Here is a 19,326-nt window from a genome sequence, read left to right on the forward strand (position 1 = left end):
GATGCTCATGGGCAGGGGCTGTAGCTATAACTCGCTCAGGGCACCATTCCCTAGTCTTGCTAAGAACCCTGGGAAGTATTTTCCAATACCTTGATTGGATGCCCTCACAGAAAAGATCTCCGAGAGGAGGTCAGTTCCATTCCTTAGGGAACAGATCGGTCTCCTTATTCCACAGATGTCCTCGGGAGGGTTTATGGAAAAGGTCATCCTTTGGACACAGACCACGTCTCGATCCCAAGCAGACGTAGTGCAGACACAGGTGTGGCAGAAAGGGACCTCTTAGCAAAACAAACAGTCGGGGTGTGGGCCACTGTGCCCTGTGCCGTGGAAGCCCCATAGCTTCAGAAACAGGCTGCCAGCTGTGAACTGGGGACTCTGGGCTTTGCAGCAGCCGGTGGGCTTGGCATGCGGCTGGCAGGCCCCCCCTGTGCCTGGAATGGGTCAGCGCCAGAAAGCGCCCCAATGCTGGCATCTGTGGACCGCCTGCGGCCTCAGAACTCAGCCAGGCTCCTACATGCACAAGAGTACGAGCAGGGGACCTCAGCTGGGTGGTGGCTCCACGTTGTCACTTCCCACTGGTCACCATTGCTTCAGATTTCCCTTTCCTTGTTCACATCTTTTCCCTGAGTTGCATCTCCTTCCCAGGCCCTCAAGGTCAGCCCAGTCCTGTGGCATCATTCCCCCACCCCTACCCCAGCCACAGACTCGGCTCATGCACGGTTATTCAGGAGACCACAACCCTGGGTCCCTCTGAGCTGCAGCCTGGCCTCTGTCATTCGTTGAGCACATGCTTTCCCTGTACCTCCCCCGCCCAAGAGAGAGAAGTTGTTGAGGGGACCTTTTGGCCCCAGGCATGTTTCCTGTGGCAGAAAACCTCCAAAGGTTCTGTAGCCGAGGAGAGGGCCGCTGTCTGTAAGCAGGAGAACAGAATTGCCTTTGTGTGCTGAGAGCATAGGAAGTGGTAGTTTTTCTGGAAATCAGAGGGAAAATGGGCAAAGCATTGATCCAACCCCGACTGAGAAAGTTCCCTAAAAGTTGATATTAGCAATACCGCCAGACCCCTCTGTGCTCGGCGAAGCCGTCACCCCACCTTCCCCACGGCCACTCGTCCTGCCGGCTTCAGCCCTTCCCCGGGTTTAGGCGCCTCTGCAGTGGCTGCCTTGGCCCCATGGGGTCGCCGCACCCCCTGCATTGTAGCTAGAGGGCAGGAGACGCGGGCGCGAGGGGAGGACATGACAGTGCATCTCAGCCCCAGGTGTCCTAACGGTCAGTGGTGCCCACAAGAGCCCGGGGCCTGGCGGCAGGGGCAGGGTGACAGACGAGTGGGGAGCACTCCAAGGACCTGCAGCAGAGCCCTCAGCGGCTGGTACAGCATGGCCCTGGGACGCCACCTCCTCAGAAACTGGGGCAGCCCGGAAGCCTCCGATCTTCCATGCCCTTCTGCGTAGTCGCGCCCCCTTCTGTCGACGTGCTGCGTTTTAAGGGGGGCACTGAGAACTGGCTGGACGGTGTCTGTAAATCTGGGGGAAGAATCCTTTTACTGGGTGAGAAGGGAGATGATATTGTCTTCTAAGGTCGCTTCAGGCTTAAGAGTCTGTGACTGAAATTCTCACCAAAATCTCTTAACAAACTGAGGCTAAAGGAGTCCGTTTGGATTTCTAAGGAAAGGCCCATCCCGAGATGGGAGCTGGTGGCTGGGATCAGTTACGTGGGAAGGCAAACACGGGGCCCAGACACACCCAGCTCACAATTCATCTTTCTCAAAATGCTGGTAGTAAATGAAATAAAACCTATAACCCACTTTAAGACCGATGCCAAGTGCAACCAAAACAAGCTGCTTTTGTTCTGGAGATGCTTCAAGTAGGGTGAGCAACGGCCCTGTGTGCCCGGGACCAAGTGGGTTCCCAGGACGCAGGGCTTCCAGCGCTGTGCCCCAGGCAACCTGGGGCACATTGGTCACCCTCCCTCTGGGCCTGATTAGCTTAACTGCTCCTTCAACTTCAACTGACATTTTGCTAAGACAACCCAAAATACGTCAGTAACACTAAAACAGTGGAGAGCAAGACTTCTGAAGCTGCTCCGTGGTCTGTGTTTTTGTTGCTCTAAAAGTCGTCCATGTGCAAGACCTTTCAGAAGCCCTGACCGCTTAACTTCCTTCGGGGAGATACGTATGAGTGTCTCATGGTTTTGTGACGCTTTGCTGGATCACAGTCGGGCTGAGCGAAGGGCGGCCTGTTCTGTGGACTTCAATATCAGCCTCAGGGAGCACCTTGATAGAAAAATGGAGGGGCTAATGAGAAAGCACTTGGACCGCCGGGCTTCACCGTCCAGCGTCACCCATTCATCTTCCATGTCAAGACAGCGCCGTCGAGGGCACGGCTGAAATTCCTGCTGACAAAGGGTGTGTGGTGGGATTCCTGAGAGGACCTGGAAGGATTGGCTTGTGGCCGCACGGTCGAGCCAAGCCAAGGACCTCAGGCCGCCCTGGCCATGAAGGCTCTCCTGGGCTTCCTGTGAGGACAGTGAGGGCTGGCAAGGCGCCCCCCCCCCGGCTGACCTGGGCTTGAAGAGCTCACACTTTGAAAACCTCCTCTGGGATCTCTTTCCCATTCTGTGTGTGTGTGGCCTGAGTAGGAAACAGCCATGGTGCTGTCCTTTCTCCCTGACTTTCCTTCTTACCGGACAGTCATCCCGAGATAGGCCCATTCCGGCCACACGAAGCCTTTGATTCTGCAGGTGGTTGACGTGTGTTTTGTTTCCACATCAGCAGAGTCAAGCTGGGGCCTATGTTGTCATCGGAAGGCTGATTTCAGGAAGTTTCTCGTTTCAAAATCAAACAAAATCCACTTCATTGGTGGTGCAAAAACAACAGAAAGAATGATTTCCTAAGTAGGTATTCTTCTCAAAAGGGAAAATTCAAGGAACAAAGGGAGAAGTACTTACAGTATGTTGTGAGAACAACAGCCCTTGCCCACACCCACCGCTGGTGATTGTCATTCAGGGTACACACAATTGTCTCATAAAATGAGGACATTTTACCTGCAGAGTGAGGCGTCACTAAGCACCTGTGATGAGTCAGTCCCTTGGACCAGCTTCACACACCTGCTAAGGTCGACCTCACGTTTCTCGAAGTGGTGAACACTGAGTTAACGCAGAGAAACTCTTGGATGGTTTCCCCAGAACATTGCAGAAGTCAGACTAGCTTGCATCTAGACAATAAGACAGACAATCAGATTTCCAGGTGTAGAACCTTTGGGGTCACGGAATGACGATAACCCTGAGAAGGCAGACCTTCTCTCCCTCCCAAGAATGATTTCAGATGTGTCACGTCTGTGACCTCCTGCAGTAAGCACAATTCATTTTGTGATGAAGGGTGACTTGACCTTGTTTCCCTAGATAAGCCTCAGTGCTGGAAGCTGTGTTCTGGTCTGTATGTTCCTTTCCAGTCTGGCTTCTAGAATTTCCAGGCTGCTGTCCAGGTGGACCTTCGTGGTCTTCTTCCGTGAGAGTGCTCCCAGCTGTTCTGGCACCTTCCATGTCTCTGTACTGCCCCTTCTAGAGCAGCCTAATCAAGGGCAAGCACTGTGCCTGTTCCTGCTGTTGGCCCAGGGCTAGTGTGCACATGACACACATGAATACTTGTGGGTCGCACGGCATCGAGTCACGTGGCCCCTGCAGTGTCTTTGCTCCCGGATGCCCTGGCTTGGAACCTCAGCGGTAATGATCCCGGCTCTGCTTTAAAAATCCCGGTGAGATTAGGAGCAGGAAAACTAATCACGTCGCACAAGTTGACCTTCCTAAGTGTAAATTAGCTCACATCAGGGTGGGGAGGGACACACATGTGACATTATACAAATGCCACAAAATCTGAAAACACAGCTGGAATTTAAAAAAAAAATCCTTTTAAAATCTGTGTATTAGGAAAATACATAGCTAGCAAGGAGCAGAGGTCTTGAGCTCTCTGGCAACAAACGAACCTTTCTATTCTGTCTGCCTGCCTCTTTCAGGGCAGTGGGAATGGGTTTGTAAACTGTGAAGCCACAGCTGGTGCTTCTGCGAGAGTTTCTAAATGGGCGGGAGTCAGCTCTGGGAAAGGCAGAAAAACCCCAAGTTTGTCTACTATTATTGGGACAAAGGGGATAAATGCTCAGTGTCTGAGCTTTGTTGAGTTTGGGACAGCAGGTTGTATCCTCAGGTCTACGAGCGTCTCTGCTTTCCCGAAACAACCACTGTCAGTTACCCAAACGGGTCCGTGTCACGGGCAGACCTGGCCCTTCCAGCCAGCATGTGGCATGACCTTGTGTCGATTTGTCTGCTTCAAGGCACCTTAAAGCTCTGCCTCTTTCCAAGAAAGGCTTTGAGGCCGCTTATGACGGACAGTTGATGTGAAAGTGCGTTGTAGATGCACACCTGTGTAGTCACGTGACAACATAGGCCCACACGTGTACGCGTAGAGCTCTGGGCTTGACTGCATTTTCACTTGTGTCCTGTAGAGAAGGAAATCAAGGTGTGTGTGGGATCTCCATGCCATCACCTCCATCCATCTGAAATTCCTTCCTTCCTTGCTTTCCAAGGTGTTTCATCCACTCCTCTAGGTCGATTCTTTTTCGTGTGCAGGTGGAAAGAACCCTGGACTGGGAACCTGTGGTGGGTTCCCTCCTGGCGTGGCCCCACCCCACCTTGGTGGCCTGGAGGTGGCCCTGTGACGCGCTGGCACTCGGTGTCGGTGGTGCACTGTGGACATCACCACACCCCTTCAAGGCCGTTACTGTGTGGTTCCTCCTCGTCCACTGTCGTCCTGGTGTCCACCTTCCCTCCTGCCGGGCGGACCCAATGGCTTCCCAAGCCCAGCATCTCCTGAACTCGCAGACCTGTGTGTCTGCTGGTGCAGCCAGCAGCGGGCCCGTCGGGTTTGCAAAACCCGTCCCTGTGCAGGGAACAGCGTTCTGCCTTCCATTCTCCTTTTCCGCCTTGTAATTCTCGTTCTATAAAGAAAAGAGCTCCAAGTAGGAGAGGAGCTGGAGATTTGGAGTTTAGCTTTGTTTTAGTTTTAGTTTGTTTTTTAATTGTGCTAAACAGACGTTAACATGAAATTTACCATCTTACCCATTTTTAAGTGTACACGAGTGTGAAGTCTGTTCACATTGTTGTTTAATCCGTCCCCAGAAGTTTTTCATCTTGCAAAACTGAAACTCCCTTCCATGAAACACTCACTCCCCATTCGCCCTCCCTCGGCCGCTGCACCCACCTTCTCGCTCTGTCTCTGATTTGCGATGACTCTTGAGTACCTCGTGTGACTGGAATCATGCACATGCAGGGTTCGTCTTTTTGTGACTGGCTTATTGCACACAGCATAGTGCCCCCAGTTGTCATGCACGTTGTAGCCTATTACAGGGTTTTCTTTTTTTTGTTGTTTGGGCTGAATAATATCCCATTGTATGTAAAGACCGTGTTGTGTTATCCGTTCATCTGTGGATGCACATTTGGGTTGTTTCCTCCTTTGGCTATTGTGAACGGTGCTATGTGGGCGTGGGTGTGCAGATATGCCTTTGGAGTGTGAAGTTTTAGTGTAAGATCTACGACGTGGGAGAACTACAGAGGAAAACGTCCACCCTGAAGCAGGGCCCTGGCTGAGAGAAGCTGTTGGGAAAGTTACTGGCCCGGCCGTGAATGTAGTGGATTATGGAGGTTTAATAACCTGGATGATGGCCCGTGACCCACACAGCATGAAAATACCCACCCAACCCTGCTCACAGGGGCTGTCCTGTGTTTGCCAAATGCCGGGTGTGGCAGGGGGGACCTGGGAAATGTTTCTGGTGTTGATCCAACCAGTTTCAGATACTATGAAAAATTGTTTCTCCCATATATCGATGCTTTCAAACTCATGGAATGGGTCTGCCATGGTGGTAGGAACATTTTCAGGGAACAGCTATAACTTCTCTTAGAAAAAAATGACTACTGAAAACCTCATACTATTATTGCACGTACCAAAAAGTTAGATTCTTTATCAAAGTCTTATTTCTGCCTGAGGAATTCCTTGGTTATTTTATATAGCTAACCCTCAGGGTTTGGAAAGTGTTTAGGGTGTACTGAAGAATGGGCCAAAATGTGTGCTCGCTGTGGGACAGGTTATCCTGATAACACAGTAGGATGAGAGCAGACAAAATAAAGGCCTCATATTTCAATAAATAAATTAAACCACCAAACACCCTCAATCTTACTGAATCTATTTTTTTATACATTGAAAAATTCTTCTTCCCTCTTAATTTTCTAAATTAAAAAGCAAAGCAAAAACAAAGTGTACGTGTATATGTATGTGTTTGTAAGTACACAGATTTAACCATGTACCTTGTGGATCTCAGTCTTTAAGCTTCTTTCTAGTAGAGCCGACCAGACGTTGTCTTATCCGTACACAGAGGCCGTTTCAGCCAGTCTGTGTCATTTTGTTTCTCCTTTTTGTGGTCTTTTTTGTGTTACTAATTATGGCTGGCAATTCTTAGCAGAGGTAAATAAATCAAAACCATCCCTTTTCTTCACCGACAGTGAGTCGCAACCGAGAACTCAGTGGGAGCGGAGGAAGGACGTGGGACGTAGTGAGGAAACGGTCCTCCACGTCTCCTAAGAAATTGCATTTCATTATGGTATTTTATAAATATTTTCCTCCATGGCTCGTAACCTGATTGCCGGCTTGTTGCTAAGGCCTTGCAAGGAAGGAAGAGGTGGAGGTGGAGAGGCCTGCTTCTCAGGTGTGCCTGTGGCCCCAAACGGAAACCAATCAAGGTGCGATTTATGTTCATTAAGTGCTTGTCAAAACTGAAAAATTTTCTAATCAACAGCAATCTTGCCGCAGCCCCCTCGATGGCTGGGAGTGCCGCCTCCCCAAGCGGCTACTTGCCTGTTACAACTCTAGGCTAAAAATCCGCTGATGATTACATTAGGCTAAGCTGCGAAGTAAATGAACCATGTCTTATTTAGGTGCCGGGAGCTTCAGTGTAGTCCTGCCCCGCAGGGCACTTGATAGCGTTTTATGGCTTTAAAATTAGTGTGGCTTCCCATTTGCTGCCGGGCGCAGCATGTTATGCCTTTGGACTCAATAAGCAAGGGGAAGGGGGCCTTTTGTTTTCCCCTTATTTCTCTCCCTTGCATTTCAGCAATTTTGTTTTGCATCTTTTCCAGACGGCATTTTGCAATAAAAATGTCTGACTACCATCCACATGCCTCCCCCACCAAAAAAAAAAAAAAGAAAGAAAGAAAGAAAAAGGAGGAGGGGAGAAAAGGAAGGAAAAGTGGGAAATGTCATGCGTTTGCAGAGGACGATTTTTTTTCCTATGCTGCGAAGTGAAAAATCGCTGTGCAGGGCTCCTCTAATGGCTTATCGGGTCCGAATTGCTACTTCATTGGGAACAGCACCTTTAGCTCAGGAAATGCCCACATAAAATCAGAGGGCAGCTATTTCAGTGTTTTTATTGGACAAAAGTCATAATTGTTAACATTTGTCGAGGGTTTGGCATTCTTTCCAACACTTCATATATTATCTCAGCTCATCGCCACCACTGTCCCATGAGGCAGGAACTGTTATGATCCCCATTTTCAGGGGTGTGGAAACGGGGACCCAGAATGGTGAAGTGGCATGCCCCGAGCGCCCTGCTCCTGAAGGGTCGAGGTTGGAGCCCAGGCGCTGTGACTCCGAGGCCATGCTCTGGCCGGGAGGAAGCTGTGTCTTCTGCAGACTTACTTAGTGTATGAAACCAGAAAATTCTATTACTCAGAGAATTGACTGCTATTCATTTGAAATGAATCTGATTATATTCCTGTAAACCTCCTTGGCGGGCAGTAGCATTAGGGAAATAGAAAAATGCCTATTAAAGCAACGTAGGGGGATAAAATAAACAGTGAGACTTCTGAACAGGCCTAATGAAGGTTTAAAAATCAGGAGAAAGACTTAAATCTTGTGACCGGCAAAGGCTGGAGTGGGGCTTTTTCTGTCCCAGGTTGGGTGACACAGCAGAAGGAAAGGCCTCGAGATAATTAATGCCCTCAGAGGACAGAGGTGTGTGCTCTTCTGCCTTAAAAACCTGTGTCTGTAAGTACTTCATCTTCTAGCAAATTCATCCCCCCAAGTCTCAAGTTTTAAAGAGCTTCCGATAGACCTGATATCCTTACGGTGACGATTCCTATATAACTTGAAATGTGAAGCGTCTAACTCCTGGTCCAGGTATTTGAAGCCATGTCTGATTATGAAAATAGTCACATAACCCAAGAATGGTGCTGGCTCCCTGCAGTTCCTTGCTGTGACGTTCACTCATACCTGCCTTGGGACGAGACCGGCCATGGCTGAGACACAGGAAGCCATTTCATGTCCGACACATGCATTTCGTACAGGCGAGGTCTGAACACGCATGGGTTACAACTGGGTAACACTCAACCTAAAACGAGAAAAATCTTTCTCGTTGTGGGAAGCTCAGGACACTAGGTCAATCAAGACAGAGACAGTCAAAAAGCCGAAGGTGTTCATAATTCAGTTTGGAATTCTCTGCCGTTTTGATTTATACTAACCTGTCCCCCCAGCTACTGTCGCGCTGTAACCCGCAGTGTTGGGTGCTGGCCGCTGGAGCGCGTGGGCTAGAGAGCGTGGTCCTCGTGGTGGGGTCCAAGCTTTGTCTCCACTGTCTGTGAAGCCTGCCGCCCCGGATCCCCCACGACACTTCTCTCTTCCAGGCCCAATAAGGCATTTGTTAAGTAAGCGGTCAGGTCCTAACTGTTACTTTTGCCTGTCACCGTGAGACATCAGTCTGCCAGGTACCTTCCTTCTTCCTGTGGTGGCCCCATGTCACACTGACATGCCTTTGCAAGTGTTAGTCAAGTGCTCTTTACAAAGGCAGCTCCGAAAGTGAAACCCTGGAATTCTGTTGGCAGTTTGGGGAAACAAAATGCTTTCTCATACGGTGGTTCACTTTGAAGCTGCCTCCTGCCTTGTTATTGTGACGATGACCCTTGGAGAGAAGGAGAAATGGTCTTCTTAGAGATATGTGATCCGGAAGGACATGGCCAGAAGATTTTTTGTAGTAATTTCAGGGTTTCACTTTCCTCTGCCCGTGACTGTGTGTGAGGCTCCGGCTTGTTGTTCTGAAATGTTGCACTAGTCGAACATTTGCTTGGTTTCTTTGAATGGATGGTGTTTCCTATGTCTTTATAGATTAGTTTTCCTTGAAAACAGTGTTAAGTGGAGTTTGGGAATGGCAGCACATTGAACAGTGCTTCTCTTATATACTGCTTTTTGAGTCCAGAAGTAATGGTTTATAAAAGTAAAACTCATGCAAACTACTGTTTCCTCTTTGAACCACAGACAATTCGTGAAGTTCAGTGAAAATAGGGATAATGAGTCATTCCTTTCCTCCAGGACAAGACAGACAAATCTGAAGACCATTTCTGATTTCTTCGTGTAGGTCCAGCTCTTGAGCCCCCCCCACCCCCACCCCCCCGCTACGTGCGTGAAATCCTGTGCACAGAGCCCTTGGCTGTTGCATGAACTTGGAGCTATAACGGTGGTTCTCAAACCTGCTGGCCTCTGGACCCCTTTACTTTCTTAAAAATTGAGGAGGCCTGAAAGAGCTTTTGTTTCTGTGGATTATATCTATTGGTATTTATCGTATTAGTAATTAAAACAGAAAATTTTGAAATATTCATATAATTCATTTAAAATAATAATAAGCCATCAGTTACATAATATTATCACATGAGTAAGATTTTTATGAAAACTCTATTCCTCCAAAAGAAAAGCCTGAGAATAGCATCATTTTACATTGTTGTCCAAGCTCTTTGATACCTGGTTTCATAAAAGAGTGCTGGAGTGTCATGGCTGCTTCTGTCCTCAATCTGTTGTGCTATGTTGTTTTGGTGAAAGTATGTGAAGAAACTCTCACCTTATACACATATTTTTTTGGAAACAAGAGTCACTGAATAGCCATTTCCGACGCTTGTGGATGTTCTTCTTGGACACAACATCGAAACTCAACCTGGGACACTTCCTTAAAGCTTAGGGACGCGATGTGGGGTTTGAAACAACATAACTACATTTTCCTTCTCTGCTCCATTAGAATCCATCGGTCTGTCTTGAACTTTGAATGATGTTTTCTCCATGCATCACTCATTTCAAAGGTGTTGTTTAACCGAGGTACACAGATTTCCAGATGGCGATACTTCATTATGTCATATCCACAAATCACATATCACCACCAGTCTTGCCAGAAAAGTCGCTTAAGTATTTGGCAGGCGGCAAGCTTATGGTGAAAGATACAAGTTTTCAAAATTCTCACTGTTACTGGAAAGCTCAAATTGTATCATTCACCACAAGTACTGTCAGCTGTTTCTTTGCAGCATTCACTTCCTTCATTTCCCAGAAAGTATCTACCCAATACTCAAGACTATAGTTCGTGTCTGACATAGTCATTCTTTCAAGTAAAAATGTCGTCCCAGCAAAAAGTGGCTAGTTCAGCTTGTAGCTCAAACGATTGCGGGACTGCTTTCCCACAGGATAACCTCAGCCTTCAGGACGCAGCAGGAGTGCATTCTGTATGCTTTCCAGGTCACCACCCAGAACGTTAAAAAGACATTTACTCAAGGGTTGACAGTTTTTAAAAAACGGGGGTGTGTTGGGAGGGTTATTAAGACCATTCTTAAGTGAAACTGTTCTTGTTTGTTTGTGTTTAGAGAGCATGACAATGAATAAAATAATGACCAAACTAGTGCATTTTCCTGCCACTGCCTTGATTCCTGCTAAGGAGCCAGCAGTTTCATCCACCATCACTGTTGCACCACGCAGGCAAATTTCAACACAGTGAAAAAGGCAGACAGTGTCTTGGAAATAGTTTTGAAAACAGTATTGACCTTGTGCTCCGCCGCCCCCTCCCCCCCATAGGGTGTGAAGGCCCACTGTTTGAGGACTGCAAAGCTAGCTCATGCAAAGAGGAAAAACCCAATTAGATAGACCATGGCACAAAGACCAAAGCAAGTATCAGCACGTCCTAACAGTTGTCTTAGACAAAATATTACATATTAATATAAAGTGTTAAATTTCGCAACGTTTATGTACAGGTAGAAACCAGAACTTTTTTGGAAAACCAAATTGGAACAAAAATTTCAATTTTTTCCATCATTTAACTGGAAATGAAGAGACTGAATACTTTTTTAAAGTATGTGTGCAATTGGGGTGGTGTTGATTGCATCATCTATACCTGAAGGGAGTAGACTTTCAAAGTGTTTTTAACTTTGAGGTGCCAGTCGTACCATTTATGCATTTCAGTTTTAAAAGCTTATTAACTGCTTTTGGTACCTCTGTGAACACGTCAAACAAACCATCTTTCACCAGACAGCCAAAGGTACCGTCCAGATGGGAGGCAGTGAGAATCAATACAGTGAGTATTTTTCGGGACTGTTGATGGATTGCTGTATTTTGAGCTTAACGTGAAGTGCCGAATGCCCCAGAGCTGACTAAGATGAACTCACCATTTACTGAGACCTCGATCGGCCATCACGCACATGGAGGGTTCTGGGATCGCCAAGATGAGACATGCATGTCTTTTCCCTTGGTAGTTTTGGAGAGAACCCCTGTGGTTTTCTGGAAGCAGCCTCCTGTGGTGCTGTGATGAGGAGACTGTACCACTCTCCTTGCTGGAGCAGTGTTACCCAGTTAATGATCTCCCCGGTCCTCGAGACCGTACTGAGATTCTAGGACATTGTACAGCAGCCAATCAATTAGTTCTCCCTATCGGGGGATCGGGTAACCGAGGCACTAATGACTCCACGTCTCTCTCAGAAGGCAGCCCCACAGAAGGTGGGAGCCATGTACGCTATGCTGCTGTCAGCAAACTGAAAGCTGTGGGTCTCTGACGCCTCTCAATTGCTAGCAGGTTTCTCTCATTGCACCTCATTTGCATCTGGGACATCAATTAGCATGTTTGTTGAGGCTAATTGAATGAAACTCAATCATAGCTCTTAATTGCTTGACTATGTGAAAAGAAATCACATTAATGCAGCTAATTAAGTGTACGGCAATAGATGCAACATAATTAGGAGCGAAATGTAAAAAACAAGGGACGGCAAAGGTGGAGGAGCAGAGTGGCAGGGGGACATGCAGCGTGGCTGCAAGTCTATCCACGCGTGCCGTGCGGGACGGGTCCCTTTGCTCTGGCGCCGGCTTGTAAAAAATAATCCGCACGCCGAACATGGACAAGTTGAGAAGGAAAATGCAAATCGGTTTGCAATTACTACTTTTTCAAGCTGGTGAGGGGCAGGGGATGGCACCTCTGGGGGGGCCTGGCTCTTGAGTGGGCCCCAGGGACTTGTTAAGTGCTGTTTAAAAGTACTTGGCTTTGAATTACCCTCATGCCTTGTTAAAGGGTTTCTTCCCCTTTTATCTTAGATCAGCGTTTTCTACAAGGAACCGAGAAGGGTAGTATCTGTGACATTTGCATATCAAAATCAAGCTTGCTGCCTTTATTTTACCCAGGGAGGTCCCCGCTCAGACCCATCCGGCTGCATCATCCCACTTCTGAGGAGGCCATGTTGCTTAGTGCTTGTAGCTTTAATTCCTCCCGTACCAGGCTGGCGAGGCCTGGAACGGATGAGTTCTTTCAGAAACAGGAAACTCGACGTCCTTTCTCTTAGGAGAACCTGGAAGCCACAGACTTGGCGTCTGTATCCCACCTCTTCCTGCAGTGCCACCCGGACGGGCTTCTATGGATCGGGACGTGCACTTTGTGAAGTTTTACAAAAATTGTAGTGGCTTGAAGTTTAACACTTGCCAAATTTATATTCTGATCTGTTTAGAACTAGGTGTGGTGAAGCTTCAGCGCCTACATAACTCAGGCAAGAGAACAGATCGTCCCTTGGCCCATGCTGGGCCAGGGATAAAGGGGAGCCCTTGGTGCGTTCAAACCCTAAGCGCAGACACTTGGTAGATTTCTATCATAATTTTAAATAAAATGTCCTGGTTATTGTATGTTAAAACATGCCTATTAAAAGAGCACACGCTGAGGCTTAGTCACTATCTGATTAGCCTCATTTTAGAGCCCATAAGCAATAAATGCTCAATTACACTCCTGTTATTGTATTTTAATTTGTTAAGAATTGGCATCAAAGAAGAAAGTTATGGCAAGTTGATATTTTTAAAGGAGTAACTGTGCAAGAAGGGCTTCATTGTGTACGAGCCTTCACTGTGGTCTCGAAACTTGGATTTGCATCTTTTCAATGGATGTTAAAGGAAGTAAACGAAAGATGCTCAGGAAGGATCATTTTGTTAAATAACCTTGACCCTTAGCTCTACACTCACCAGCATCCCTTTCACCTTTATGTGCTTCTCAGGCCCCGTGCTCAGCACAGACTCCGCCTTATCCCGCAGTCTGATTTAATGGTAATAACTTTTCTTTACATCTTTGGTCCACATCCTTTCAAAGCCACAGCTGGTCCATTATACTTGGGGGAGTTTTCCAGGCATCTTGACATCCTTGTGGAGTCTTCAGTCTGTCCTGACCTGGATCCAGCCCTCCCCTCCCCCAAAGTCGCAACTCTCCTCCAGCATGGCCATGGCTGAGCCCGGCCAGCCTGCCTGGTGGACGTCAGGGCAACTCCCTTCCGGCCGCCCCTGGGAGAGTGAAATCGCACTGCTCTGGCTCAGGGTGGGTCCGGCCTCTGCTCCCAGCGTCTAAGACTGACATCTGCTGTGGAGGGCTCAGCCTCGCCCCTCCCTCTGAAGAGCACAGCCGAATTTGTCCCCATCGTGTGGCTGGTTCTCATCCTGTCTCCATCTGTTCCTCCGGGCCTGGCTTTCTGAGCTTCTCTTCTGCCCTAAGGTTGGCCATCTGAGGCCTGTCCTTCGGAAGTCACCAGCGACCCTGAAGCATCTTTCCTCGGGGACAGTGCTTGGGGAACCTTGTAGGATTCTGTCCTCCCCAGCAGCAGTCTCCCCACCGTGGCCCAGCTTGTAGTTTCTCTGCCCGCCCTTCCTCCTCCTGTTGAGAATTCTTCCCCCCTCTCTCCTGAGTCCGGGTGGGCTCCCAGGCAGTGCCACCTCTAATCACGTCGGCTTCTGGGCGAGGTCTCCTCTCTGGACACGCAGGACGGGCCCTGCCTCCCACAGACAGCAGAGAGAGGCCAGCTGTTTCACCCTCTCGGTCCAAGGAACCGCGCTGGGTTCCTTCCTCCGTGTTAGAATCTTGTACTTTCGGTTCCTTTCTGTAGCCCTCCTGCCATCAGCTAACTTCCTGCCTGTTGATAAACCAATGGCTGCTTCTCAACCACTTGAGCTATGAGAATGTGGACGTCATCCTACAACTAAAAGACCGACGCCCCATTTCCCGGAGGCCACGGGGGTCCTTCTCTTGGCGTCCATGCCGCTCTCTGGGTCCCCTGAAGCTTCTCCACACACTTTGACCGACTGCCCTCATCCCTCAGGCTGGGGTCTCCACCTTTTGCACTGTGCTTCTAGAACTTTAGCGGGTTCTTTCTCTGCATCAGTTAGCTAGCTGGTTGGCAGTTACGAGCAAACAGCCAACTTTTCGAACCTCCCTGGGTCCCTTACAGCCACACACCGGTTGATTGGCAGTTCTTCTAAAATGACATTGACATGAACTTAATTGCTTATACTAACGATGAATTAATTGGTTTTTCCCTTTATATTCTAAAAGGAACTCACGAAGATTCTGTAAGAATGGTGGAACCTGTTTATTCCATTGCCGCTTAGTCTTAGAACACTTGAAATGTGATTTACACACGAGTGATTTAGACTATATCCTTTTGTAACATACAATTTCGACTTAATAATGTATCTATGGAGGCAAAGGGGATCGTTAAAAAAATGCATGGAGGGGACGACCACTCCTAATTTGTCCTCAGGCCCCTCACCCTGGCTCTGAGATGCCTTCTCTTCCCCCGCCCACCCACCCATCTTTAGGTGATGTTTTACCCCACACTGAGCTGTTTGGTAGTGGTTGGGTGACTGCACAAAGAGGTCACTGTCTACCTGTGGCTCCCTGATCATGGCTGCTCATTCGCCTCCAAAGCATAGAGAAAGCAAGACGCGTTGAGTACGGTGAACCCCTTGAGGAAAGAACACTTGAGTGCCAAGCAATGTACTTACTCTTTTAACACCCAGCCATTATATACCCGTCCGTGACTCCATGGTGTTTGAACACTGTACCACCAGTCCCTCACCCATCTTAATAAAAGGCTTGAGTTTTCACCTGACTTCCCTCCAGACAGCTTCAGTGTTCTCTAGATGTGTCATGGTGTTGCCATCTGAGAAAAAAAGGTTATTGCAGAATAATTCCGACTCCGTGGAATTATAGCAAAAACAGAAAGTGCCCCGGTGTCCGATGTGCCAAGTAATGAGCATCAGTTACAACAACTATGATTTCGTGGCCATACTTGTTTTCTCCAGCTGGGTTCTAATCCCCTTTGATGGACGCCTCTCCTGTGCCTCCTCGTATTTCCAGGGCCTGGGTTAGTTCAAGACTCAGAGGCAGAGCTCTGACTGCAATATAATGTTGATGCCACCAGTACCGTAACAGACAGATCCAGACCCCATTATTTTTGAGGCGCTTGCCACCACAGAAAGGGCGTAGGATTACAACACGTAATGTGTACTAGAGCGTCTTGTCCTAGATTGGAAAAGGTCTTGTTTTTAATGTCTCTTGGATGTTTAACATTTTGAACAGGATTACATGCAGAATGTCCACGGTAAAGAGATTGATCTCCTGAGAACCACTGTGAAAGTCCCAGGCAAGAGGCCCCCGCGAGCCACCTCGGCCTGCGCGCCCATCTCCAGCCCCAAAGCCAACGGCCTGTCCAAGGACATGAGCAGTTTACACATCTCACCAAATTCAGGTAAGCTTACGGCGGACACCTCAGGTACCACAGCGGCCGTGGTCGGTGCTGGCTGGAGGGCGCTGTTGAGCTTTTTGGGGGTTCCGTGGAGACTCGAGCCGTTGTGGTGTCGGTGAAGGTTTAGAAGCCTCATCTCTTCTGTGGATGGTTCTTTTCCTCTGCACCTGCAGGTGCCGTGCCTGCCAACAGGCAAATGGTGGCACTTTGAGTCACAGCTGCACAAACCAAACCACTGGGTTTTCCCAGGCCTGCGCAGTTCAAGTAGAGTTTATGTGTGGTTGAGGCTCTTAGGGCCGACTAAAGGCGCCTGAATTAATTGTTAAGGTGTCAAGCATTCGTATGAACTGATTGGTAGTGAACAAGGGCATAAAAGTGGAAAAGCCATTTGGAGCAAGATTTAAAGGAAACCATTGGGCCTATGTGAAATTTTCATTCTCTCTGCTTTGTATTGTAACTGTTATATTGTTCTTTAACACGGCGTTTGTTTTCTTCTCTTTTAAGGGAGAATTTGCTTTTTAATTCAGCATCAGAGAAAGTTAGTGGGGGTTTTTTTTGTTGGGTTTTTTTTGTTGTTGTTTTTTTTCCCAAAAGGAGATGTGCATAGAAATTCCTGGCCTTTGTGTGCAAGTCAAGATGACGTGTTCATTTTTGGTGAAGAGTCTTTGCAAATGGTGCTGCTCTGGCTTTAGGCTTCCGTGGTTACTCACCGGAGAACAGGTGCTGAGAACTGCTTGAGCCCTCCCCCTCACACACGGAGGCGCCTTCATCATGTGCAATCTCTTCATGTGTTTCTCCAGCAAAAAGTCTGTTCTCTCCGACCGACATCCAGTCTTCTCGTAATGAATTTCTGTTCCGCAGTGGTTTCTAGTATACGTTTCTGCTTCTTAAAGATGCTGCTTTTTTCCCCTTTCTGAAATGTTAAGTGCTTTTGAAGAGGGGTGCTGCTGACCCCACGGTTCTGTGGCGTAAAGGACATTGGGTGGAGAAAGTGGGGTCTTAAAAAGGAGCAAACATCTGGGGTCCAGCAGCCTGATGCCAAGCGGCGTTGGGCAGGTAACCGGCCTGCCCGGGTCAGAGCTGGGATGGCAGGTGAGGTAACGTGTGACAGTGCTGGGGAACTCGTAAAGGACAAGACAATCAGCTGTGTTACTAATCAACATAAAACCAGGCTTTCTGCTAACGGAGACATCAGTTCCTTCCAGAAAGGTGGTGAGGTTGTTTTGCCTGGTCTCTTAGGACCTGCTGACATATACAAGGCATCTGAGGTATACAAAGCATCCTTTTCAGGATGGTGTGCTGGCTCTGGGACAAGAAGTGCCCAAGAAACAAATGTGTTCATCGTGAGTATGAAGCTGATGTCTTTATTACTGTGTTTTCATATAGTCACCATATGCTTACTGAGCACCACTCGGTGCCAGGAATCGCATGTGCTGTGGATAATGCGTCCCTCACCTCCAGAATTCACATAAGAGGCAGTCACCTTATAACCAGCTAATTGTCCACTTCCCCTTCTAACCCACCATGTCACACCTAGCTATTTATTTATTCAAGTCAGCCAGCATTCATGGAATTTCTGAGGTATGCTGGGCACAGTCGTGGGCCCTGGGGCCATGGAGAATAAGACAGAGTACCCGGCCTCCAGAGTCTCGCCCTCTGATGGGGGCAGCAGCTCATAGTAAGGCTACGGGCAGGGTCAGCTCTGCCCCAGGCTGAGCTGGGTGTGAAGGAAGGATGGGCGTTCGCCAGGCGCACAGGCTGAGGGACGAGCTCCAATGATTTGACGTGCTGGACACGTAAGACTGGGAGTTTGAGCTTCATTTTGACACTTGTGGTCTTTGGTGCTCAATTGCCACTTGTCGTCCTAAGGAAAAGGTAAGGTTTGATAACAGTTCGAAAATCCAAAATGCCATGTAAACTGTATAATTATTCCATGGAGTGGCTTATGTCATGGGCCTCTGCTAAGGGAGTGAGTTTGTGTGCTCTGAAGGCTCGTTTTTCAATGCCGTTTTCATTCTCTTGAAGACTCTTGCTGTTGGGCATATGGGAGAGTTTGGAACACAGTTGAAATTCCTTTTCAGTGGTCACACCCACCCTTAGTTTATCACAACATATCCTTTCAACCCCAAGCCAAGACAGTCCCCACCCAGGGAGCCCGGCCAGTTTTCCCTCTTTGGGTCCCAGGTAGAGACGCGGAAGTAAGGCTGTGACATTCGCTGGAGCAGATACCACAGCTGTTTCAGAGTTCTGTGTTACCTGGACACGTTTGTTTCTTTTTATGCTTTCTCTTCTTTTTTATTTGTTTTCTTACATCAGTGTTACTGAGTTAGATCAGTGCTTCATGCCTTCCCTTCTAGTACCTTTTCCACTCGCATAGACCTGATACGTGCATGTACCAGAATCTTTGTACGTGACACTAATTATTGTCTTACAAGTCCATACGTGAAGTGAGTCCGTCAGTGGGCGTAAACGTTTATAAGACTTTTGATCCGCATTTCCAAATGAATTTCTAGAGAGGTTTTGTATACCATACCCTTCCATCCATAAAGTGAGTGCCCGTCTCACCCACACACACTTGCTAGCATTGCTTTAAGTAGCATTTTTAGACTCCGTGCTAATCTGACAAGCAATTAAAATACCTCATGCTTTGTTTATTTGGATTTCTTCAATTATTGTGAGGGTGAACATATGACATGTTTATTGATCCTACCTATTTCTTATGTCATAGTTGTTTAGAGGTATCTTTTGTCCGTTTTTGCTTGTTTTTTTCTTACTGATATGTGAGAACTCTTTGTATATTGAGGATGTTATCCCTTTATAATATATTTTGCAGAATTTTCCCCCGTTTCTTATTTGCTCTTCATACTTTATGGTCTTTTTTACATATAGAGGCTTCCTCTTTTTAATATATAATCAAATCATAAGTCTTTTTACTTCTGTGGTTTCTACTTTAGGCACTTAGAAAGCCTTGAATAATTTTGAAATCAGATCACAATTCATATACTATATATATATATGTATATTTTTTTTTTCTTTTCTGAGTTTTACCATTTTATTATTGTTTTTCCTTTTTTTAAATTTAACCTCTAATCCACCTTTAATTTGTGTCCATTACATGTAATCTAATTAAATTTTTCATTCAAGTAGGTAACTAATGGTCCTTCCTCTCTTTGTTGAATTGTTTCCTTTCCCTGTTGATTCTGTTGGTCCCACTATTGTGCAGCTAACTCTCATGTAATCAAATTAGCTGTGTTTCCGGGCTCAAGAATCTATGCCCTTGGCCTACCATTTCCACATTGTCTTACCTGACGTGGACTTACCGCACTGTCTTAGCTGTGTGGCCCAGTCTATAACTGGTAGTCTAGTACAGTTTAGTATTACTCTCTTATCCTCCAGTTTTCCTTGGCACTTGCTACCCATTTCTTTTTTCCAGTAAATTTTAGAATA

At 47.4% G+C, this 19,326-nt stretch overlaps 1 protein-coding gene across 12 annotated transcripts in view; it reads left to right on the top strand.

Moving 5' to 3' along the window:
* The window catches only part of AGAP1 (ArfGAP with GTPase domain, ankyrin repeat and PH domain 1), a 511,591-nt gene that overhangs the window by 319,959 nt on the left and 172,306 nt on the right, over window positions 1-19,326 (top strand). For all 12 annotated transcript variants that reach the window (XM_074315523.2, XM_074315538.2, XM_074315532.2 and 9 more), the window contains one exon: window positions 15,714-15,882. In XM_074315523.2, the coding sequence (XP_074171624.1) occupies window positions 15,714-15,882 (169 nt within the window). The remainder of the gene's footprint in view (window positions 1-15,713; window positions 15,883-19,326) is intronic.

Source organism: Rhinolophus sinicus, chromosome 17 (assembly GCF_057876585.1).
Source record: "Rhinolophus sinicus isolate RSI-liver-muscle chromosome 17, RSI-T2T, whole genome shotgun sequence".
Classification (NCBI taxonomy): Eukaryota; Metazoa; Chordata; class Mammalia; order Chiroptera; family Rhinolophidae; genus Rhinolophus; species Rhinolophus sinicus.